This window comes from Buteo buteo, chromosome 22 (genome assembly GCF_964188355.1).
Source record: "Buteo buteo chromosome 22, bButBut1.hap1.1, whole genome shotgun sequence".
In the NCBI taxonomy this organism is placed as follows: Eukaryota; Metazoa; Chordata; class Aves; order Accipitriformes; family Accipitridae; genus Buteo; species Buteo buteo.
Genome location: NC_134192.1, coordinates 18,183,152 through 18,205,048, shown reverse-complemented (window position 1 = coordinate 18,205,048; position 21,897 = coordinate 18,183,152). Strand labels below are relative to the sequence as shown.

Sequence of the window (21,897 nt, the reverse complement as noted above, 5' to 3'; positions counted from 1 at the left end):
TGTGCCACCCCCTGCCTGCCCGGTGCCACCCTCTGCCTGTTCTGCGCCACCCCCTGCCTGTTCTGTGCTACCTCCTGCCTGCCCCGTGCCACCCCCTGCCTGCCCGGTGCCACCCCCTGCCTGCTCTGTGCCACCCCCTGCCTGCCCGGTGCCACCCTCTGCCTGTTCTGTGCTACCTCCTGCCTGCCCCGTGCCACCCCCTGCCTGCCCGGTGCCACCCCCTGCCTGCTCTGTGCCACCCCCTGCCTGCCCGGTGCCACCCTCTGCCTGTTCTGCGCCACCCCCTGCCTGCCCAGTGCCACCCCCTGCCTGTTCTGTGACACCCCCGGCCTGCTCGGTGCCACCTCCTGCCTGCTCTATGCCACCCCCTGCCTGCTCCGCGCCACCCCCTGCCTGCCCGGTGCCACCCCCTGCCTGCCCGGTGCCACCCCCTGCCTGTTCCGTGCCACCCCCTGCCTGCTCCGCGCCACCCCCTGCCTGCCCGGTGCCACCTCCTGCCTGCTCTGTGTCACCCCCTGCCTGCTCTGTGCCACCCCCTGCCTGTTCTGCGCCACCCCCTGCCTGTTCTGTGCTACCTCCTGCCTGCCCCGTGCCACCCCCTGCCTGCCCGGTGCCACCCCCTGCCTGCTCTGTGCCACCCCCTGCCTGCCCGGTGCCACCCCCTGCCTGCTCTGTGCCACCCCCTGCCTGCCCGGTGCCACCCTCTGCCTGTTCTGCGCCACCCCCTGCCTGCCCAGTGCCACCCCCTGCCTGTTCTGTGACACCCCCGGCCTGCTCGGTGCCACCTCCTGCCTGCTCTATGCCACCCCCTGCCTGCTCCGCGCCACCCCCTGCCTGCCCGGTGCCACCCCCTGCCTGTTCCGTGCCACCCCCTGCCTGCTCCGCGCCACCCCCTGCCTGCCCGGTGCCACCTCCTGCCTGCTCTGTGTCACCCCCTGCCTGCTCTGTGCCACCCCCTGCCTGTTCTGCGCCACCCCCTGCCTGTTCTGTGCTACCTCCTGCCTGCCCCGTGCCACCCCCTGCCTGCCCGGTGCCACCCCCTGCCTGCTCTGTGCCACCCCCTGCCTGCCCGGTGCCACCCTCTGCCTGTTCTGCGCCACCCCCTGCCTGCCCAGTGCCACCCCCTGCCTGTTCTGTGACACCCCCGGCCTGCTCGGTGCCACCTCCTGCCTGCTCTATGCCACCCCCTGCCTGCTCCGCGCCACCCCCTGCCTGCCCGGTGCCACCCCCTGCCTGTTCCGTGCCACCCCCTGCCTGCTCCGCGCCACCCCCTGCCTGCCCGGTGCCACCTCCTGCCTGCTCTGTGTCACCCCCTGCCTGCTCTGTGCCACCCCCTGCCTGTTCTGCGCCACCCCCTGCCTGTTCTGTGCTACCTCCTGCCTGCCCCGTGCCACCCCCTGCCTGCCCGGTGCCACCCCCTGCCTGCTCTGTGCCACCCCCTGCCTGCCCGGTGCCACCCTCTGCCTGTTCTGTGCTACCTCCTGCCTGCCCCGTGCCACCCCCTGCCTGCCCGGTGCCACCCCCTGCCTGCTCTGTGCCACCCCCTGCCTGCCCGGTGCCACCCTCTGCCTGTTCTGCGCCACCCCCTGCCTGCCCAGTGCCACCCCCTGCCTGTTCTGTGACACCCCCGGCCTGCTCGGTGCCACCTCCTGCCTGCTCTATGCCACCCCCTGCCTGCCCAGTGCCAACCCCGCCTGTTCCGTGACACCCCCTGCCTGTTCTGTGCTACCTCCTACCTGCCCAGTGCCACCCCCTGCCTGTTCTGTGCCACCGCCTGCCTCTTCTGTGCCACCTCCTGCCTGCCCAGTGCCACCCCCTGCCTGTTCTGTGCCACCCCCGGCCTGCTCGGTGCCACCTCCTGCCTGCTCTATGCCACCCCCTGCCTGCCCAGTGCCACCCCCTGCCTGTTCCGTGACACCCCCTGCCTGTTCTGTACTACCTCCTACCCGCCCAGTGCCACCCCCTGCCTCTTCTGTGCCACCTCCTGCCTACGCCATCCCACCTCCTGCCTGCCCGATGCCACCCCCTGCCTGCCCAGTGCCACCTCCTGCCTGTTCTGTGCCACCCCCTGCCTGCTCTGTGCCACCCCCTGCCTGTCCAGTGCCACGTCCCGCCTTCTCCATGCCACCTCCTGCCTTCTCCATGCCATCCCCTGCCCGCTCCATGCCACCTCCTGCCTGCCCAGTGCCACCCAGCCCCTGCTCTCCTGCCCTAGTGGTCGGCGATGCAGCCCCAGCCCCGCCGTGGCCCCCACCTCCCGCCCAGGTGTCCCCCAGCAGAGCAGGGACCAGCCGGGGGCAGCCACCCAGCGCCCCAGCACGTGGCACGGCCACCATGCTGCCAAGCGACGGGCTTCCTGCCCACCATGGGTGAACACCCCGGCCCCAAATTGGGGGTGTCCCCAGGCTGCGGGGGGTCCACGGGCTCCCCACACCCTGCAGCAAGCAGCCCTGCACCGTGGCCTCCCAGCAGCCCTCTCCTGCTCAGGACAGCTGTGTTATTAATTAGTGTGCTTACCGTCCTGGCCGCCACATAATTAGCGCATTCAGGCAGCGTGTCCCCCGCCGCCGCCCTGCGCCAACTCTCCTACCTGTCCATGCCAGCCTCGTCCCTCGTCTCCCCTCTCCCCATGCGGTCCTGTGCTCCAAACCCCAAATCCCAGGTGGGTCCCGCTCCTACCTCGCCTCCCACCCATCCCCGTGGGACGCGGGGCGGCGGGTCCTAACGAAAGCGTTTCATTACCTCTGCCTCGCGGGGGCTGAACTTCAGCTGGAAAACAGACCCCAGCTGGAAGCGTTTGCCTCGGGACCGGGTTTCGGAGCCCGCCGTCTGCAGTGAGGTCTCTCCCTCCCTCCTGGCAAGAGGTGGAAAGAAAAAGGGTCCTGGCTCCCGTGGTTTTGTCCTCGGCCCCGAAGACCCCCCGTTCCTGGAGCCCGGCAGGGCTGGCACAGGCTCGACTCAGCTCTCGCCTGTGTCGAAACAGGCTCCTGGCTCTTCTGCTTGCAAAGAAAAAAAAAAAAAATCTTACAACCTTGTAAAGCCTCAGAGAAGCAGGAGGTGCATTGGAAAACGGGCGATCCTGGGATTTATTATTTTTGACAATCGCATCATTTTGGGCCTGACTCACGGCTTTTGAATGTTTGGGACGGGCAGCAGAGGGGAAAAGTAGGTTTGCTCAGCACAGGCAGCAACGGGGAGGAGGGTCAGGCGTCTGTGCAGCGACAAGGCGACGGAGGGGACCCTGGTCCTGTTTCCAGCCCCTCTCCCTCCTCGCCGGGGGCTCGCGGCTGCCCCTGGACCCCAAAAGGTAGGTGGGCTGGCCGGCCCCCGGCCCCCCCGGCATGGCGCAGGAGGCAGCCCCCGTCCTGCTGGTTGTCCTCGCCAGGCTGGTGTCATCCACGTGGCACGAAGGTGAGTGCTGGGGTGTACGGGCGCAGCGGGGCTCCCGGGGGACGGCAGCCCGCGGGATCCCGTTCCCTTCGGGGGGCTCGCGGCGGGGAGGGATGGAGGGAGGGGTACCCTGGTACGGCGATGCCGGCGAAAGCATCGGTGCCTGCGGGGTACGGGGAACCTGCGGGGGGTGCGCTGTGGGGTACGGGGAGGAGCGGAGGGAGTGCTGGGAGGCATCCAGAGAGGAGCAGAAAACCAGCCGCTCCATCACGCCCTTGCCTGCGGGAGAGCAGCTTTCCTGCTGACTCCTTGCTCCCGCGGGGGCCATCGGCCGGCAGATGTTTGCTGGATGGAGCGCTGAGATCCATCCCCCTCCCCTGCAGCCAGGCAGCTGGGTCAAAGATCCAAAGCCCTTGCCCTGTTTGGGGGGGGTTCCCCCTTCCCTGCTCCCCGTCCCCATCCCCTTGCCATGCTGCCAGCACCGCCGGCTGGGGATGCTCCTACGAGCTGGCCCCAGGTGAGAAATAAAAGCCAGCGCCTGCACGAAAAGGGAACATCGCAATTAAATGGCACATCTGCCTGCGGGCTCTGCCAGGGGGGCTCAGCAGTGTCCCCCCCCCGGGAAGCAGCCCTGCTCGTCGGGTCACCGACACATCCCCACCGCCAGCCCCACGGATGCCAGCCCTGCGCTCGCCCGGGGCCCCTCTGCTCCCCAAGGGAGCCATGGCAGCGTGGGAAGCGCGTCGGGATAAAAGGCTTGTGGAAACGCGTAGGCGACTTGAAGAAGCTTGTGGGAAGCGGTGGGGAGTAGCTCTGTAGTAAAGTTCATGTCGGAAAGATTTGTAATGGAGTTTCCTCCCCGTGACGGCGGGGCTGCCGCTTGGATTGGCCTTGGCGGATATCCCCTTCCCAAAACCCGGAGCAGGGGGAAGAGGAGATCGGTGCTGTCACTTCGCCCGGGGTCCCTTCCCAGGCTGAGCATCCCCGCCACGCCGGAGCGGGGAGCACGGTGGGGTGGGCTGGCGGGGGCCGACGGAAACGCGGCGGAAACGTGAGCTCAGTGCTGGGGAATGCCGCGGCCGGCCGAGGCACCGAGGGGCCGCAGGGAAGGGCGCCAACCCTCTCCCCCTGCACGGCTCCCTCGCCCACGGGGACGCGGCGTGGGCCAGAGGGTGGCCTGCAAGGATGGCACGAGGCTGTCCTCCCCCCCCGTCCTTGGGGCCAGGGGCTCCTCTGCACAGCACGGATGGCGTGGGGCCAGCGGCTCCAGCCAAGCCCCTCCAGCAGCGTCCTTCCAGCAACTTCATCCTTCCCTGGCACGCTGCATCCCCGCCAGCCCCCCAGCCGTGCCTCCCCTCCCTTGCCTTGACCAGGGGCTCCGCTGGGACGGGCAGGAGAGGACAGCTTGCTTCCCTCCCTTGGGATACCCGGCGGCGGGCACGGTGCCGCGGGAGCGGGTGGAAGGACTTCCCGGCAGCCCGAAGCCGGGGGTCGGTGCCAGCCCACTCTGTGCCAGCACCCGTTTCCTGCCATAACCGCGGCTGCTCCCGCCGCTGTTTAGTCTGCGGGCTGGTGCCAGTGCAAACCATTGTCGCTGGGGACTGGGCTCGCTGTCTGCCCAGCTTAACCCTTGGCGGCAGCCCCAAGGAGGGCAGGACAGGGTCTGCCCAGGGATGGGATCGCTTGCTGGGAGTTGCGGGATGTTTCGGTGCTGGAGGATGAAGCTGCCCGGGGAGGCATCATCGCCTGGGTGCTGCTGCGGCCACGAACCATCACACAGCGCCGTCTTCTCCTTCCTCCTCCCCAGGGTCCGGCTACTACACGGCTGAGAGCCACACCAACGAAGTGTACGTGGAAGAAGCCCCCCCCGAGCCCGCCCTGGACTACCGCCGAGGTAACGGCACCCGAACCCATCCCTCGCGTCCTCATGGGGAAACCAAGGCGCGGCGAGGCCGGGTGCTTCCCTCCCCTCCCTCCTCTCCCCCAGTGCCCCAGTGGTGTGCCACGCTCAACATCCACCGCGGAGAGGCAACCTGCTACTCGCCCCGGGGGGGCTCCTACCGCAGCAGCCTGGGGACGCGCTGCGAGCTGAGCTGCGCCCGCGGGTACCGGCTGGTGGGGCCCAGTGCCGTCCAGTGCCTGCCCAGCCGCCACTGGTCCGGGATGGCGTACTGCCGACGTGAGTATGCCCCGGCCGTCGGCTTGCCGGCATCCCCGTGGGCACCCACGGCGGCCGGTCCCGGGTGCTCTGCCCACTAGCGTGGCTGGGCAACCCCTTCCCTCCCCTCTTTCCTCTCTCCGTCCCAGAAATCCGGTGCCACGTGCTGCCAGCGGTGCTGCGGGGCTCCTACGTGTGCTCGGCCGGCGTGCAGATGGATTCCCGCTGCGACTACACCTGCCTGCCTGGCTACCAGCTGGAGGGCGACCGGAGCCGCGTCTGCATGGAGGACGGGCGCTGGAGTGGGAGCGAGCCGATCTGTGTAGGTAAATTCTCACCCTACCGTTCTCCCACCTCTGTGCTGCAGGTCACCCTCCCATCTCTGGGGTACCTGCGGGTATCACCCCCCAAATCTGACCCAGGCACTGCCAGCTCCTGCACCTCCCGGCCCTGGGACCCCTGTCCCTGCGGTGCTGTTAGCCCCGAAGCAGGGGCTGGTACAGGGCACGTTGGTCCAGGATTGGGGCACTCGGTGCTGGTTTTAGGCGGGCTCCAGGGTGCCTGGGGCTGCGTGCAGCACCCCTGGGCTAGCTGAGCACCGGGGCCGGTGGCCAGCTCTGGTAGCCCAGGGCACCCGCAGGTTCCCCGACTCCCTTTCCTCCCTGCGGGTAGATACGGAGCCTCCCAAGATCCGCTGCCCGGACTCGCGGGAGCGGATAGCCGAGCCAGGCAAGCTGACCGCTACCGTCTACTGGGACCCCCCCCGCGTGAAGGACTCTGCTGACGGCATCATCAAGAGGTGAGGGCAGAGGCACCGCGGGCACCGAGGGCTGGGGGCCACGCTGGGTGCCCCCTCCCGGGGCCCTGACGGAGAAACCCATCTGCTGAGCGCAGGGTGATGCTGCGGGGTCCAGAGCCCGGCTCCGAATTCCCCGAAGGAGAGCACGTAATCCGCTACACCGCCCACGACCAGGCGTACAACCGAGCCAGCTGCAAGTTCAGCGTCCGCGTCCAAGGTGACACGGGCTCCCCTGGGGCTGCTGGCTGCCTTCCCCCCGGCTCCGTGCCCCATCACCCCCAGCCCTCACCCAGTTTCCCCTCTTCCCAGTGAGGCGCTGCCCCGTCCTGAAGCCTCCGCAGAACGGCTACCTCTCCTGCACCTCCGATGGCAACAACTACGGGGCCACCTGCGAGTACCTGTGTGACGGGGGCTACGAGCGTCAGGGCACGTCCCTGCGCGTCTGCCAGTCCACCCAGCAGTGGACGGGCTCCCAGCCCCTCTGTGCACGTAAGCGGCGTGGGGCAGGGGAGGATCTGCCCGCAGCAATGCCCCGTCCTCGGGGAGGATGCTGCCCGGTGGGGCGAAGGGGTGGGGAAAGGGTGACGGGGGGCAAAATGGCATCTCCCCGCGCGCTCCCTCTCGCCCCAGCCATGCAGATCAACGCGGCCGTGAACTCGGCCGCCAGCCTGCTGGATCAGTTCCACGAGAAACGCCGCCTCCTCGTCGTCTCGGCCCCCGACCCCTCTAACCGCTACTACAAGATGCAGATCTCCATGCTGCAGGTGAGGACCCCCTCCCTCTGCCCCCCTTCCCACCTCCACCCCCCCCCCCCCAGCACCCTCTCACCATCCCGTCCTCTTCACAGCAAGCCGCCTGCGGGCTGGACCTGCGTCACGTCACCACCGTCGAGCTGGTGGGGCAGCCCCCGAACGAGGTGGGTCGTATCCGGGAGCACCAACTGTCCCTCGGCATCATCGAGGAGCTCAGGTAAGGGGGGGACGGGGGCTGTCCTGCAGAACCAGGGGGCTGAGGGGACCGGGGATGGGGACATCTCTAGGGATGGCAAAGCATGAGGTTGCAGCTGGGTTGGTGGACACCCCGCGCCAGAGGGGCTTGTGCCACGTGGGGACACCCCCGGCAAGTCTGAATACGGCATCGCCAGACCCTCCTGGAGCTCACGGCCCTGAGGAAGAGATGGGACCCACCATCCCAGGAGGACCTGAGCACGGTTGCACGGGGCGGGCAGGCTCAGCCATCACTGGCAAAACCCCCCCCCCCAGCCCTGCCCAGCGGCTCCCCCCCTGCACCCCCAGGCAGTTCCTGCACCTCACCCGTTCCCACTTCAACGCGGTGCTGCTGGACAAGGCGGGCGCCGACCGCGAGCGCTACATCTCCCCGATCAGCCCCGACGAGCTCTTCGTCTTCATCGACACCTACCTGCTGAGCGAGCGGGAGGCGGCGCGGCGGGCGCAGAACGGGGACCCCTGCGAGTGAGGCAGCGCCGGGGAGACCCCCACCCCTCCGCCGCCGCCGGCCTCAGGGGACGGACACCTTCATTTCTGCTTTTCTAGTCGCCCACCGTAGAGGGGGACCAGGGTGCCGAGGACCTCCAGGGGAAGGGGAGCCCCTCTCCGGCCGCTCTGGCACAGAAAGGCGAGCGGGGACGGGGACGGGGGACCATGTGCCGGCAGCGTTCCCACCGCCCAGCAGCCAGGAGCGGCCTCCGGCTGCGGGGTGGGATGGCGCAGCCCGGCCAGGACCATGGTGGGAGACACCGGAGTGCCTCTGCTCAAACCCCAGGGCTGGGGGGAGACGGGGAGCCAGACACTGGGCTGCCAGAGCAGAGGAGAGCAGGCAGGGCAACAGCACGACAGCCTCTAATACAGCAGCTTCACCCTCCCCGCGGCCATCCTCACCCCACGCGCAACCTGAACCCGCTTCCTCCCACCCCGGGGTCAGCCCTGCCGGGCAGGCACCGCTGCCAGGGTCCTGCCAGAAAGCCTTTTTTAAAAGCAAACGGCCCCACGCTCAGCAAAGCCAGTAGGAGCCAGCCAGCGCGCAGCCCACCCCGAGGGCTCGCCATCCCCACCCTACCCCTTTGCTTCCCCTTCCACCAGCCACGGGGCACCCTTCCTGGGAACTGTTTTGGCAGTAGGATATTAACTTGACAGAAATAAATTTGTATAAAAAGTCAGTGCTGGCAGAAGGTGTGTCGCAGAGAGCCGCGGGGAAAAAAAATCCTTCCTGGGGACCACTACCCCCAGGTCCCCCCCAGGTTGACCCCACACGGCTCCATCCCAGCCCCGCACCCAGGGCTGGAGCTTGGCTGTCCATGGCTGCTCCAGTCCCGGAGCCGGCAGCATCCTGCGGAAGGAGGGTGGAGGAGGCGAGGGAGCAGACTGTGAAAACAGAGGGGGTGGGAGGAAGAAGAATGGAAAGAAGAAAAAACCCAACCACATTTGAAAGCATTTTGCCTGGGGGGGAAGAAGGGAGGGTCCGCAAGGACTCCAGCTCAGCCTGAAATTTGGTGCAAAGCCTAAGACAAAAGGAAAACCCTTTCTTTAAAGGAAGCTAGGCCAAGACGACTTTCTGCCCAAGCCTGTTTAGAGAAGGTCATGTTTATTAAAGTATAAGCAAAAAGAAAAACCCACCCACGTTTGGCAGCCCTGCCAGGCCATGCAGCGGTGCCAGCCCTCGACGCCGCAGCCTATGGCCTCAGCTTGGCCATGGTGGAGCGGAGCTGGAGCGTCCCCTCTGCCCACGAGCCCGGGTACTGGCACATCTTCTGCCACAGGTTCAGCTCCTCGCCCGTAGAGTCCATCCAGTCCACAGCCTGCCCGTTGCTCATGCCTGGCAGAAAGGATGGATGCGGGCAGAAGTCACTGCCAGAGCAGCCTCCTGCCCACAGCCAGGCAGCCCCAAGCAAGGCTGCTTGTCCCCAGGGTTTGATGGGTCCCCAGGGTTTGATGGGTCCCCAGGGTTTGATGGGACCCCAGGGCTCCTCACCATTGCCCACCCCCAGACGGACACCCCCGAGGAAGTCGTTGCTGGACAGCGGCTCCCGGTCCCAGACCGTCAGCTCCAGGCAGATGTGCTGCAGGTCCTCGGGGTTGACGCCGTTGTAGACAAAGGTGTGATTGTAATGAGGGTTCAGGGTCTTCTTCACCACAGGCGTCTTCCTCTTGGAGGCTTTGTTTTTGTGTGGCAGGAGGTAGCTGGGGGAAGCAGCCCTTTGGGTTAGCAGCATGTGTGCAACTGCCTTCTGCCCCAGAGGCTGGGGCACCTCAGCACCCCAGGACCCAGCTTGGAGCCCACCTTCCCTGTTATGGCTCAGCAAGAAGGACCACGACAGTCTGCAACGGGCCAGGTCTCTGCCCTGCCTCCTGAAAAGCCGCTCAGCAGACTGCAAGCAGTCTAAGGAGGGGAGAAGGCAAGGACCAGAGCCTCCTCGTCCCCAGCCGTGCTGCCCGGTGGCTTGGTGACCTCTGGGACGATGATTTGATGGCACCTGGAGCCCTGCCCTGCACACAGCCTCCCACCGCAACCTCTCGACCAGCCAGGAGAGCGTTTGCTACCAGGAGCATCTTGTCACTGGGCAGATTGTGACTTTCAGGGTACCAACGCAGGCAGCGTGGGGCAGCTAGCGGAGAGACCCTTCCCTCCCCCAGGTCCCCACGGCAGGTCTGGGAAGTGCCCTGGGATGCAGCCGGGGAGAACAGTGCCTTCATTGCCCCCCCCCCCCCCCCAGGACTCACACTTACCCCTTGACAAAGCTGTCTGAGGTCCCCCCAGATTTGGCAGCTGTGAGGTTCTTGGCTTCTTTGATCCAGACCTGGAGCTCACCGCCTTCCCCTGTTTTGCCTGGGGAAAACCCAACACAGCAAGAATGAATCAACCTTAATTTCCACCTCCACAGACTTCTGGAAAGGTCCTGCTGAAGAGCCCTCATCACAGAGGCAGGTACAGATCCCCAGCTAGTATCTTCTCTTGCCTCCTCCCGTACTGGTCCTGCCCGCCGAGGCGAAGGCAGACAATTGCTTCACGCGGGGCCCGATGGTCCAGCCTGGTCCAGCCCCAGGAAAGCACTGGGACCGCTCGGCCAGCCTGAGGACAGCCAGGACCGCCCCGACCCAGAGCAGCCTTGCAGGCATTGCAGAGGAGAAGACTGCGGTGGTACCACCCAAGGAACCCACCCAGACCCAGCTCGCCTGGCCACAAGTGGGTCCCGCAGGCGACGCAGAGATCCTGGAGCTCCGGCACTCACCCTTCCTGCCGTTCCCAGTCCCGGGGTGTTTGGAAGATGGGATGTACTTCATGGAGACGACCAGCTCCCCCTTGTACTGGTGGAGACCAGCAGCATCCGCCCCAATCTGCAAAGAGGCAAGACTTACTAAATAAAACACTGCTAGAGAGGCCAAAGCAGACATGGTGATGGCCCTGATCTGCATGCAGCACAAGGGCCAAAGGGCTCGGCTTCTCCTGGAGGCGGTTTAGCCAGCACAAATGCCTGCAGACCCTCCCCAGCACCAAGTCAGACTCAGACCAGCTCCTTCGGGATCCTACTTTGGCTCAATCACCTCCCTTAGGAAAGCCTATTTAGGAGCTTCCACAAGCTGCTCGAGCCCCAGCAACACCGAGGGCTGAGCCCGCAGGACGAGTTAAGTCCAGAGAACCAGACTTAAGTCCAGCAGCAGCATCTGCTGCTGCCATCGAGCTGCACGAAGGCCCTCACTGCCCGGCTCTGCAACCCGCAGCAGGATGTCCCGGCCAGTTTCCCCCATTTGCTTCCCTGATGTTGGCTCCAATTCCTCCCAGCTGGGACAGGGAGCTGGGAAGAGCTGCGCTCTTGGAGCAATCAATCAATCAAGCGGAATGAAAATACCTGATGGGGCAAAGACAAGTCTCGCAGCATCACACCGGGGACTTACTGAGGAGGAGGAGGGAAGCTAGGCTCAAGGCAGAAGATCTGCCCTTTTTTACTACAAGAGTATTGCTCTCTGCTTCTGGGGTCTTCCTTCCTCCAAAGATTTGATTTGGCAGAAGCCGTTCGGCAGCTCTCGGCCGAGGTCTCTGCGCCCCTCTGCCCACTGATGGCTACCCCCCCCCAGACAGGGCCAGGCAAGGGAGGCTGCGGGCAGCAGGGCTGGGGTGGCAGGGCCAGCACCTTGCCGTGCAGGGGCAGAAACTCTTCCAGGTGGCTCTCCAAGTTCCAGGTGTCCAGTGGGACCTCCACCTCCCCCAGGAACGTGTTGCGGCCAAAGCGATCGTGGTGCCAGACCGAGAACTGCAGCGTCCTTGTAAGCAGGAGGGACTTGTTAATCTCGTACTAGGAAGAGAAACAGGAAAACCACCGGTGAGCAGGCAGCATCAGGCGGGGGACAGGCTTGGCATACACCATCAGCCGCAGCTCTCGAGCAGGAGACAGGTTTGAGGAGCAATGGATGCATGCAGGAGACTGTTTGTCTTCTTTTCCAAGCCTCCTGAAACCTCAAAGTCCTGGGGCAGTGGTGCAGGAGCCCGTGTTCTCCAGGCAAGTGGTCCTCAGAGCCCGTGCAGAGCCAGGACCGGGACTTCTGGCATCTGGCCACCCCACCCCGTCCCACCACAAGCGAAGCTCTGCCAGCCCACCAAGCCTCAGGTGGTCAGAGCGCGAGACCTCAGCAAACCTGGGGCTGTGGGAGCCTGGAAACCAAACCACGATTCCCACTTCCCTCCTGTCCGGAGAGCGCCTGGCCTGAGCCAGGGGCCAGAGCTCAGGGACGGAGCCAGCCGGTCCCACCAGCCTGTGGTGGCCGCAGCGGGGATGGTGAAGGGCAGCGCCAAGTTCTTCTGCCCTGGGGCCCAGAGCTGCCTTATCTCTGCCTCTGCAGCCGTGCTGCCCTCCCTCCCACCACTGTAACCTGCCTGCAACGGCCTGGGAGCATCCTCCATGGAAAGCAATGATGTCCAGGTTAAGCAGAAAGCCCCAGCTCTGGGGAATGCCACAGGAGGCAGGAACACTGCCCGTGACACACATTCACATCTGCAGCTGTGCCTCCACCACGGCACCCGGGGCTTGACACCACAGCCACATCAGAGCAGCGACCCAGCCTGGCAGTGGGTTTTTCCAGCTTTCAGGGTGCAGTGGCCGGACACGGGTCCTCTGCGGAGCCCCCGCCTCGGCGTTCGGAGCCCATCCCTCCCCTGGTTTGTTCCAGCAGCATCCCCGGGGGCCGAGTGCCTGCCCGGCCCCGCAGCGGGAAGCGGGCTGCACCCCAGCCCATCCCCGCTCACCTTCAGCAGCTCGTTGTACAGCGGGTTGATGGTGTTGCGTTTGATGGTCGTCTTGCGTTTCCCTTGCCGGGATTTGTCGGGCAGGAGATAGGTCTTCACGTACCTGAAGGCAGGGGCAGGCAGCGCTTCACCAAAGTCTCCCCATGACTAGCCCCCTGAGCTTCCCAGGACAACCCCAGCCCTCCTGCCTCGCCAAGACCCCCCAGTTACAGCTCCAGTCTCTGGTGGGCACCCCACAAGCCAGCTGAGCACCACCGGCGGTGCCACCAGCCATCGCCCCCTCCGGCTCTTACGGGTTGGAGCGCTTCTTGCCCTCGTCCCCGTAGGCCAGCTGGCGACACTCCTTCACGTGAATGAACAAGGTCTGCGCCTTCTGCTCGTAGCTCAGGGAGAAGGAGATTCCCCCGGTGACCGTGACGTTGCCGAAGTCACCGGCCTCGCTGTAAATGCTGACCATGCTCCCCAGCGTGCTCTGGAAGACACGGCAGGGCTGAGCCGGGGCAGCATCACTTGACGGTCCCTCTTCATCCTCAGCAAGGCTACTCCCCATGCCTCCTCCGCACAGCCCCTCTCACCCCTCCGTGGCTGGGGAAGGCTGCCGAGCGCCTCCCACCCGCGCGCAGCTCCCTGGAAGAGAGCTGGGTCTCCACGTTTCGATTCCCTTCAAGAGGAGGAAGCCCCCACACCCCAAGTTCTTGCTCATGCACCCCAGGAGCTGCCCGCCCTGCCTTCTTCCACCTCAACCTGTCGGCGCTGCCCTTCTCCACCATTTCTTCCTGCAGCGGAGCAGAGCACGGCCGCACCGCGGGGACTCACCGAGGAGGTGCCGCTGCGCATGCTGCTGCGGGCCACCCTCTGGCGATGGATCTCCACCAGGTTATCGATGTCCTCCTCCTCCTCCTCCTGCAAGGAGAGAGAAAAGCCACCCGCGTGGGGAGCAGCGGGGCACGGCCGGCCAGGCAGCCGGTTCCTCCACCTGGCAGCCGGCTCCGCGGCACACCGAGGGGCACGCCGAGGGTCTCACCAGCTCCGTGTTGAGGCCAGGGACCGACTTGCTCCTGTCCCCCAAAGAGCCACCTTCCCCCACAAAGTCCGCCGGGCGCAGGTCGATCACCGACTTGGTGTAGTCTGGACGAGAGATGGTGAGGCAGGAGGGAGCGACACGCTGCAGGACTGGCAGAGCCCTGCTGCTCCCTCCAGCAAGGGGCTGCCCCAGTCTCTCCCATCTCCACTGAAAGCCCGCCGCAGCCCAGGCAGAAGCGGTCACCCACCCCATGCCATGTCGGCACCCAAACTCCCCCTGCACCCACGCAGCTCTCACCCGCCGGCCTCACCACCCGCCGGGGATTCTTCTTGAATATCGTTTCGTGCTCATCCACCAAGGCGCTGCTGCAGCTCCCCACGGCGGCATCCTGGGGAGGAAAGGTCCCTTCAGTGCAGGGCAGCGTTGGGCACCCCAAAATGCTCCCAGCCCTGTCCCCCAGGACAGGGCTGAGCCTACCGGAGCAGTGGCACGCACCCGTCCGTCGGAGAACGCGTTTTTGGAGCGGAGAGGGAGGGTCAGGCTGGTGGCAGCAGGTCCTGCTGGCGCAGCAACCTGTTTTCCATCTCTGAGAGGGGTGGCTCTCTCCAGGGAGTTACTCCTGCGGAGGACACAGAAAGGTCTGTCCCACGCTAAGAGCACGGCTGGGAGAGCAAGCGCTGGCCGGGAAATGCCATCTCCCCACAAGCTCCCCGGAGCCATGCAAGCTCCCCGGAGCACCCCTGCCTGGGGAGCAGAGGACCTGCCTGCCCAGGGACAGGTTTCAGCCCAGCCAGAGAAGCCAGCTCTCCCTCACCAGACCGAGAAAAACGCACATGAGACAAAAGTCCTCATCCTCTACCAGGCCAGCCTTGCCAAGGACAACCCGCCCAGGGAGCCCCTCACCTGCCCCCCACGCCACCGGGACTAAGTCTGTAGCCATCCAGGCTCATGTTTTCCATGGACTCTGTGTCGCTTTTGCCATCCCGAGGATCTGAGGCATCCAGAAACAAACTGCAGACAAACAAAACCACAGGTATGTCCTGTTTGGCAAGTAGGCCAGCCTGAGAGAGCGAGCTTCTGCACCACCAATGATCTGAGCAGGGTGGCAACGTCCTTCCCATCCCTGCAGCAGGCGAGGGCTGGCACCCGGAGCAGGGGAGACAGCAGGGATCCTCACCTGGGCCCCTCTCGGGGTGCTGGGGGGCTCTGCTGCCGGGCTGCGGAGGAGTTTTTGGGCTCGCCAAGCTGGGCTTTCTGGAGGAGGGTTTGTCCCACGGTCTCTCTTTTGCTGGCTGGAAGGAGAGAGGCATCAGGAGGACCACTGCTCCGAGCCCATTTCCAGAGCAGGAGCTGCTCCCAGCCAGCTCCGCAGTGGGCAGAGGTGCGCCAGGGAAAGCTGGAGCATCCCGGTGGGCCAGGCTGCGGGAGGAGGCATCGCTGCGGCACCCTTACCTGCCGACTTGTGCCGCAGGGACAGCCGCACCATGTCGCTGCCCAGCCGGTTGGCGAAGCGGTTGACCCTCTGGTCATAGAACCAGTCGCCTGTTGTCTTCTTCAGCTCGCTGCAGGGCAGGGAGGCGGTGGGGGGCAGTCCAGGGGTCAGGGGCAGCGGGGGGGCTGCTCCCTGCACCCCAACACCACCCTCAGTGCTGCCACCAGCCAAAGAGAGCACGGGCACAGTGGGCACGTTTGGCAGGTGGCTGGGCAGAGATGATGCACCGGGCAGACGACGGGCCCAGCTACGTCCCCAGCAAACACAGGAGCAAGGCGGGTTTTGTAGGACAGGGGAGGCCGAGAGGGAGGAAACCTGGGGTGCTTGAAGCAGGCTGCGCGAGGGGCACGGGGCGATGCCGGAGTCAAGTAAGGGGGAAAAGGAGCGCGGTGGGCGTGAAGGAGGCCCAAGAGTGGGGCACGACCCAGTTCTCCATCACCCAACCGTGGCTGCCCACCCCGGGAGGTGACAGCAGAGGGACAGCGGAGAAGACGGGCTGGGCTAGGCAAGGTTGGCCATAGCGCATCAAGCTGGGGTGACCGGTAAGAGGACGGGGACAGGAGGAGCGCGCAGAAGGTCCTCGCCGCTCGTCCCCAGCTACTCACGCCTCCTTGGTGCAGACTTTGCAGCGCCAGGAGCCGTTGGGGCCGTAGGAACGGCAGTCCCGACACACCAAGTGGTTGCAGCCCCTGCAGGTGTTGGCCTTGGGGCTGACGCGACCCAGGCTCTGCTGGCAGCGGGCGCAGGTCCGCTCGCTGTAGCGCTGGCTGCCCCGCTTGGCACCCTTGCGCCGGATCTCCAGCAGCTCGTTCTTCAGCCGCCTGCTCGGACCCCAAAAGCGGGAGCTGTCAGAGCCGGGCCGGGACCCCCGGGGCCGGGGCAGAGCTGCCGCCCCAGCCCCATCGCCCCTCCAGCCGCCTCTAGAGCAAAGCGGAGAAACCAGCGCCCTGCCCGGCTCCGGCCACGTCCTCACCTGATTCTCCTCTCCTCCGCTTTGCGAAGCTCCTCGTCGCGCTGCAGGACCTGCAGGATCAAATCCCTCTCCGCGTCCGACAGGAAGGACAGATCCACGGCCTCCGACATCGTTCCACCCGGGATCGCCCACCCTCGCCGAGAAGTAGCCGGGCTCCTCCGTCCTAAGAGCGAGCCACCCGCTTAGCGCGGCCCCATCTCTGCCGGGTACCCCCCCCCGTGCCCCGCACCCCGGGGCTGCCCTGGCTCCCACCCAGCCCGGTCCGGCTCACGGCACCCGAGACACGGTCTCGCCGCCGCCGTCTCGCCGGGCACCCGGTTCTCCCAGCCGCCTCGGCGGCCCTGCCCAGGGCACGGCGCTGCTGCGGGCTGGGCTGTCGGCCGCCTGCCAGCCCCGGGTGACCTCAGCCGGCTCCGTGGGACCGGGGCTGACGCCCAGCACCCCCGGGAAACCCACTCCCACCCCGGGGAGGAAGAAGCTGCCCCGGGCCGCTGCGCCCACCTATGCACCCCGGGGCTCGGAAAGCTGCTCGGTTCCCCCCCCCCCGCCCCCGGCAGAGCAGCGGCGGGGCAGGGCGGGCAGGATCCGGCCCGGAGGGCGCTGACAGACGGACCCCCCCCCACCCCGCTCGGGGGTCTGCAGCCCAGCGTGGGGGGAGGGGGGGGAACCCTCCGGTCCCCGCAGCCGCCCGGACCCCGGGCTCCTCTCTGTCCGGGGGGGGGGTGTGTACGTCCACGGCCACCGGGGAAGCACCGGCAGCCCCACGCCTGACCGGCTCCGACGACCCCCGGGACCCCCCCCGCCTTCCCGGTCTCCCCCTCCCCGCCCCACGCGTGGCCGCCCGGTACCTGCAGCGGCTCCGGCCGGCGCCTCCCGGCAGCAGCGGGGACCGGGGGGGGGGACACACCGGGGCGGGGGGGGGGCGGTGCCGCCTCCTTAAAGGGGCCGCGCCCGCCGCACCTGCGGCACCGACGGGGCGGGAGGCGGCGCCGGGCCCGTCCAGCCCCCGCGCTGCCGGGGACAGCAGCTCCTTCCCCCCCGGGACAGCAGCTTCTTCCCCCCGGGGACCGTCCCCAACCCCGCGGGTTGTTCTCCTCCTCCTCCTCCCCCGGCAGGGCTGGGCAGAGCCCGTCTCGGTGCCTGGAGCTGGGTGATCCGTCCCGGTTCTCCGGGCTGCGATCCCGGCGTTCTTCCCCCGCAGCCCTATCTGGGAAGGCAGCTCCTCCCAAAGTGCACACACAGGCCGGCACAAAGTCTACAGCCACCCGCAAATGCTGGGGGGGTGTGCCAGCCAGGGGTGCCCAGCACGGTGTGGGCAAAGGACCGGGACCCACGGTCGTGGTGTTCACCCAGCTCTGCCCGCAGCAGAGGATGGCCCCGCTGCAAGGCTCCAGCCTTCGCCCTTGTCCTTCGTGGACAGAGGTACGGTCCCAGCAGGGCTCCTCGCGCTCTGCCCGCAGCAGCACAGGCAATAGGGAAACGGTGAGCACACGTGGCAGGACGAGGCGTGGGGCTCACATGCGTGGGGAGGCAGCTTCTCGCCACGCAGGACAGCGGGGCTGCATAGGAGGCCGGCTGGGAGCAGCCCCAAAGCAAACACGAGGATGCAGCTCTGCCCACACTTTCGGCTGCACCCCAGGGCTCCCTGCCACAGGACAGGGAGAGCCAGAGGTTCCCAGCCCTGCGGGAGGAGGCAGGACACCTACACAGCGGAAAATCCAGAGGGACACCAAAGGGCCAGTGTCAGCTCCCTCCCCAAACAGGGGTTTCTCTGCAACAGGGGTAACCACACGATGCTCAGGCAAGAGAGCTTTGGGCTTGCAGGTAGAGGCTTTGCTCTCCCAGCCCCTCCACACACTCCCCTGGGAGCTGGCGTCCCCAGGCCAGACCCCCACACTTGTACCAGTGTTCGCTTTTTAACTGGACAACAACCAGAGAGGTGGGAAACATCCTTATTTCTGCAAAAACGTGAGAAGAAACCGAGATGAACAGATCAGTTTCCAGTACAATAAAAAAGCACGCTGGTAAATACAAGTACAAAGCCTGCCCCTGACTCGCTGAAACGAAGCCCGGCAGGAATCTGAGGTTTATTCAGCCCCGTGGCTCTCTCTCCTGTGTGAAAATGGGGCTGAAAGCACCACCACATTTCCAAGATCGGGGCAGGACGCCGGGCGCTCTCAGTCCCAGCTCACCCCATCCTAGGCTGGGATACAGCTTCTGGAGAGATCTCCCGTGGAAGCACATCCCTCCGTGCACTGGGGACCGGGAGGCACTGCTGGGCTGTGATGCCACCTGGGAACGAGGGGACGTAAAGTGAATCCAGGCTGGCAGCAGGCAACGGTAGCATCTCCTGGCCACCAATGCTCCAACACCAGCATTTCATGTGAGCCGGAGCCATGCTGGGGCCTGTGGCCAGCTAGGTGGGCAGCATCGGCCGGCACTCAAGGTCCAGCACGAGGTGATGCACGTGGGGCGCGTAGGACTTCACTGCCTCGATGTGCAGGATGCTGGTGCGCCACGGCTGCCCATGCAGCTCTACCAGCAGCCCCCGGATTCGTGCTGCCGTGGCTTCAGCCCACCTCTGCCACTCAGGTCTGATCCTGGCCCCCAGTGTCTCCTTCCCACCATCCTCCGTTGGGTGCTGCACCTCTCCATCAGAGCCGGCTCCCTCCAGAGATCCCCGCTTAGCCTGCAGGACTAGGGTCTGTGGAGGGGCCGGTGAGGGGACAGTCTCCACGTTGTGGTGGATGTGGAGAACCCCACCCGTGCCCTTCTTCAGGACACGGCAGGCCACCGGCCAGCCTTCCTCCGAGCTGGGAATCAGCCCCAGGTTCACCCGGTCCGCTACGTCCCACAGCTCCAGCTGGAAAGAGAGGGGAGATAAGGGGGATGGCATGCGGGGATGGGGGGTCCACGGCCGGGCAGCACCACTCACCTGCCGGCTGTCCCCGTGGTGGATGCGGCAGCGGTCCTGCACGCCGTTCAGTGCCAGGTTCCTGCGCAGGGCCTCCACGGCATGGCTGTTCCACTCGCAGGCATGGGCAAAGGCAGCCGCTGCGTGAACCAGGTACGGCAGCGTGAAATAGCCGATGCCTGGGGGCAGGAGGTGGCAGTGCTGAGGGCAGGGTCCCGGTACTGCAGGGGGTCCATGCTCCTCCCCAGAGGCAGGGAGGGATGCGGATTGCCACCCCAGCTCTCTGAATCTGCTTTGCTCTGGGTTGGAACAAGCCCAGATGCTGGGAAAATGGAAATTCATCCCTCCCTCCTCTGCAAAAGCAAAATCTGTCTGAAAAAATGTTTACAGAGGAGCTTATTTTACCTTCAGTCTTTGTTCATTAGCTCAAGACCTGCCTTGCCCTGCTTCCGCTCAGTGCAGAAGTGCTCAGACTACCATTAATTTTAATTAATCCAGAGCAGTTTTGTGAGTGCCACTGCCTTTCTGTGTGGCACGTATTGAAAGCATTAACTTTCCTAAGTACAAAACAGCAGCTCTCTTGACATGCAAATGCCTGATGTGATCTCCCCAGTCATCTCACAGCATAGGATGTTTCAGTTAGAGCCAGCTTGTCAAGAAAGTGCATCAGTACAGGCTCAGGACATCTACGGGAGATTTTTAGAAACAATCTTGAGGACAAATCTTTCTCCTGGATCCCAATGATTCCCATGACCAGCACTAGATACAGAGCAGTGCTCTGCAGAGCCTGAGTGCAAGGTCATCCTAAGTGTCCAAAGGCAACAAGGACACAGGAGGGACAGCAGTGCCAGGTTAGCTGAGGGCTCACAGACAGGGCAGGAGCTCTAAGCCTGGGTATTTTTCCAGTCCAGGCTGGAAACGATGTTTCACATCCACCTGGATGCCATCGGTACCTGCATCACTGCTCTCAGCCTGCCTGCCTGCCTCCACAAGCCTGCCCTGCCAAATCCCTCCGCCACCCCCGTTACCTGCGTAGAGATCCACCAGGACCTCCCCGGAGCAGGGCAGCGAGGCCACGCGCAGCTTCTCTGTGATGTTGCCCGGTGAGAACATGCACTTGGTCACATCAAACGTGTACCTGGGAGATATCACCGGCCCAATGAGGGCAGCCCCTTCCCTGCACCAGCTGTGTCCTGCACTGTGGCTCCTGCCTACCTGATCCCGTTGTCCACGTGCTCCACCCAGCCATCCTGGCCCAGCAGCAGGGTGACACTGGGGGACCGCATCCCATCTGGCAACACCCGTCCTCGCCTGGCCAGCCGACGGGCACCCAGAGCTGAGGTGACCGTCTCCCAGAGTGCTGGACCTGCAATGCACCCGTCCTCGGAGCTTTGGGAAAAGCCAGGACAGCTCTGCGGGCAGGATCTGGGCACCCAGACCCTGCTCCCACTTACCTAGCTTCTCCCACAGCGCAGCCCTGAAGCAATCCTCGCTCAGCAGGACCAGATCCCCATGCCGCTGCCAGGCACGGGGCACATCACGCTCCAGCTCCTCCGACCAGCTCTTGCCCAGCAGCCGCCGCAGCTCGTCCCGCAGCTTCTGGGCAGGCGTCTGCCGGCGGGCTGCCCTGGAGGGGACGGGGTCCTGTGGGAGGGAAGTGGCACGTGGGGCTAAGACCCCACCGCCCCATGGCAGGACTCAGGGAGGGGGGGGTCTCTCCCAACCTGGATCTGGACCAGTCCACAGGGTATCTCCTGGGGCAGCCGCAGTTGGGAGAGCTTCTCCTCAACCACGGGCAGGGCCACGCGGCCCCCCGGCACCTCCTGCAGCCGGTAGCGCCCGTCCAGGAGCTGCTCCTCTTCCAAATGCTCCCTGCAAGGCCAAGGCACGGTCAGGCCCTCCCCAGCCCCGCAGCCCACCCCACCAAAGGGAAGAGACCCCAGTCCCAGAGTGTGAGGCTGGCCCTCCGAGCTCTCCTCCCGACCAGCCCGGCCTGCACCCTGCCAGAGCAGCTGCAGGGCTCCCATTCCCCCTTGCAGGCTCACCTGAGGCGCTGGGCGAATCGTGGCTCCGTGGCCAGCGCAGGGACAGGGACGGGGACACCCCTGGCCTCCATCCTGCCAAGTCCCAGGACGGAGGGATGTCGCCGGCTGGCAGGGATACGGCCGCCCGCCAGGTGGGCACAGGGGGTCTGGCTCGCAAGGGACAGGAGGGAGCAGGGGCCGGTGGGGGTCCCTGGCACCACCATGCTGGGGGCATCGGAGCCCAGGCTGCACCCTGGAGCAGGGGGCTGGCTGCCCTGGTGCTGCCATGGGGTGACCGGGGATGGGGTGCCCTGGAAGGTGGGATACCCTGGGTGGTGGTGTCCCATGGGATGGGGTACTCTGGGGTCGGGGAATGGGGTCCTCCACGAAATGGGGTGCCCGGCGGTGGGGTACCCCAGGGAATGGGGTGCCCGGGGTGTCAGGGGATGGGGTGCCCTGGGGATGCGGTGCCCTGGGAATGGGGTGCCCAGGGGATGGGGTGCTCTGGGAGTGGGGTGCCCAGGCGATAAGGGTTGGTGTGTCGGGGCATAGGGTGCCTCAGGGGATGAGGTGCCCTGGGAGTGGGGTGCCCGGGGGTGGGGTACCCGGGGGACTGTGCCTCAGGGCCGGTGCCCGGGACTGCACCCCTGAGGCCGCGGGGCTGCCCCGGGAGGGGCTCCCCAAGGACCCAGCAGCCCCCGGCCTGGTGTCCCGGCCGCCCACCCCCCCGCTCCCCGCTCCTACCGAGCGCGGCGCGTAGGGGTTCAGCGGCGCGGCTCCGTGTTTCCCGTCGGAGCGCTTTCCCCGCTGCGCCACGCCGCCGCCATGTTTGTTGCGGGAGCGGCCGGAAGCGGAAACGGGGGGGATG

At 66.0% G+C, this 21,897-nt stretch overlaps 3 protein-coding genes across 9 annotated transcripts; 1 reads left to right on the top strand and 2 right to left on the bottom strand.

The window, feature by feature from the left end:
* Positions 1–1,603: 1,603 nt before the first annotated feature.
* Positions 1,604–8,516, top strand: SRPX2 (sushi repeat containing protein X-linked 2). Of its 2 annotated transcripts, XM_075053958.1 has the most exons (11): positions 1,604–2,662; positions 2,770–3,411; positions 5,198–5,284; positions 5,378–5,569; positions 5,698–5,874; positions 6,221–6,347; positions 6,443–6,564; positions 6,657–6,836; positions 6,978–7,111; positions 7,195–7,316; positions 7,643–8,516. In XM_075053958.1, exons 2-11 carry the CDS (start codon positions 3,342–3,344, stop codon positions 7,821–7,823), a joined length of 1,392 nt encoding a protein of 463 aa, XP_074910059.1. In that variant the 5' UTR covers positions 1,604–2,662; positions 2,770–3,341; the 3' UTR covers positions 7,824–8,516. The 2 variants fall into 2 exon arrangements, with proteins under 2 accessions (XP_074910059.1, XP_074910058.1); XM_075053957.1 differs by having other exon boundaries at positions 2,637–3,411.
* A 411-nt stretch (positions 8,517–8,927) lies between these two features.
* On the bottom strand, positions 8,928–17,022 carry SYTL4 (synaptotagmin like 4). The gene is made up of 17 exons (XM_075054125.1): positions 16,940–17,022; positions 16,092–16,254; positions 15,724–15,939; positions 15,079–15,188; positions 14,804–14,918; positions 14,530–14,637; positions 14,122–14,245; positions 13,924–14,014; positions 13,627–13,730; positions 13,419–13,505; positions 12,896–13,074; positions 12,603–12,705; positions 11,494–11,655; positions 10,594–10,699; positions 10,091–10,190; positions 9,336–9,544; positions 8,928–9,179 (listed from the first exon to the last, which is right to left on the bottom strand). The coding sequence occupies exons 2-17, from the start codon at positions 16,199–16,201 to the stop codon at positions 9,037–9,039; spliced, it is 2,067 nt and encodes a 688-aa protein (XP_074910226.1). The 5' UTR covers positions 16,202–16,254; positions 16,940–17,022; the 3' UTR covers positions 8,928–9,036.
* A 1,012-nt stretch (positions 17,023–18,034) lies between these two features.
* Positions 18,035–21,861, bottom strand: TYW2 (tRNA wybutosine-synthesizing protein 2). Of its 6 annotated transcripts, none has more exons than XM_075053635.1 (8): positions 21,774–21,861; positions 21,051–21,122; positions 20,730–20,877; positions 20,460–20,649; positions 20,221–20,371; positions 20,034–20,143; positions 19,027–19,358; positions 18,035–18,954 (listed from the first exon to the last, which is right to left on the bottom strand). In XM_075053635.1, exons 2-8 carry the CDS (start codon positions 21,119–21,121, stop codon positions 18,508–18,510), a joined length of 1,449 nt encoding a protein of 482 aa, XP_074909736.1. In that variant the 5' UTR covers position 21,122; positions 21,774–21,861; the 3' UTR covers positions 18,035–18,507. The 6 variants fall into 6 exon arrangements, with proteins under 6 accessions (XP_074909736.1, XP_074909732.1, XP_074909730.1 ...); XM_075053631.1 differs by having other exon boundaries at positions 21,051–21,340; positions 21,774–21,857; XM_075053629.1 differs by lacking the exon at positions 21,774–21,861 and having other exon boundaries at positions 21,051–21,760.
* Positions 21,862–21,897: the final 36 nt, after the last annotated feature.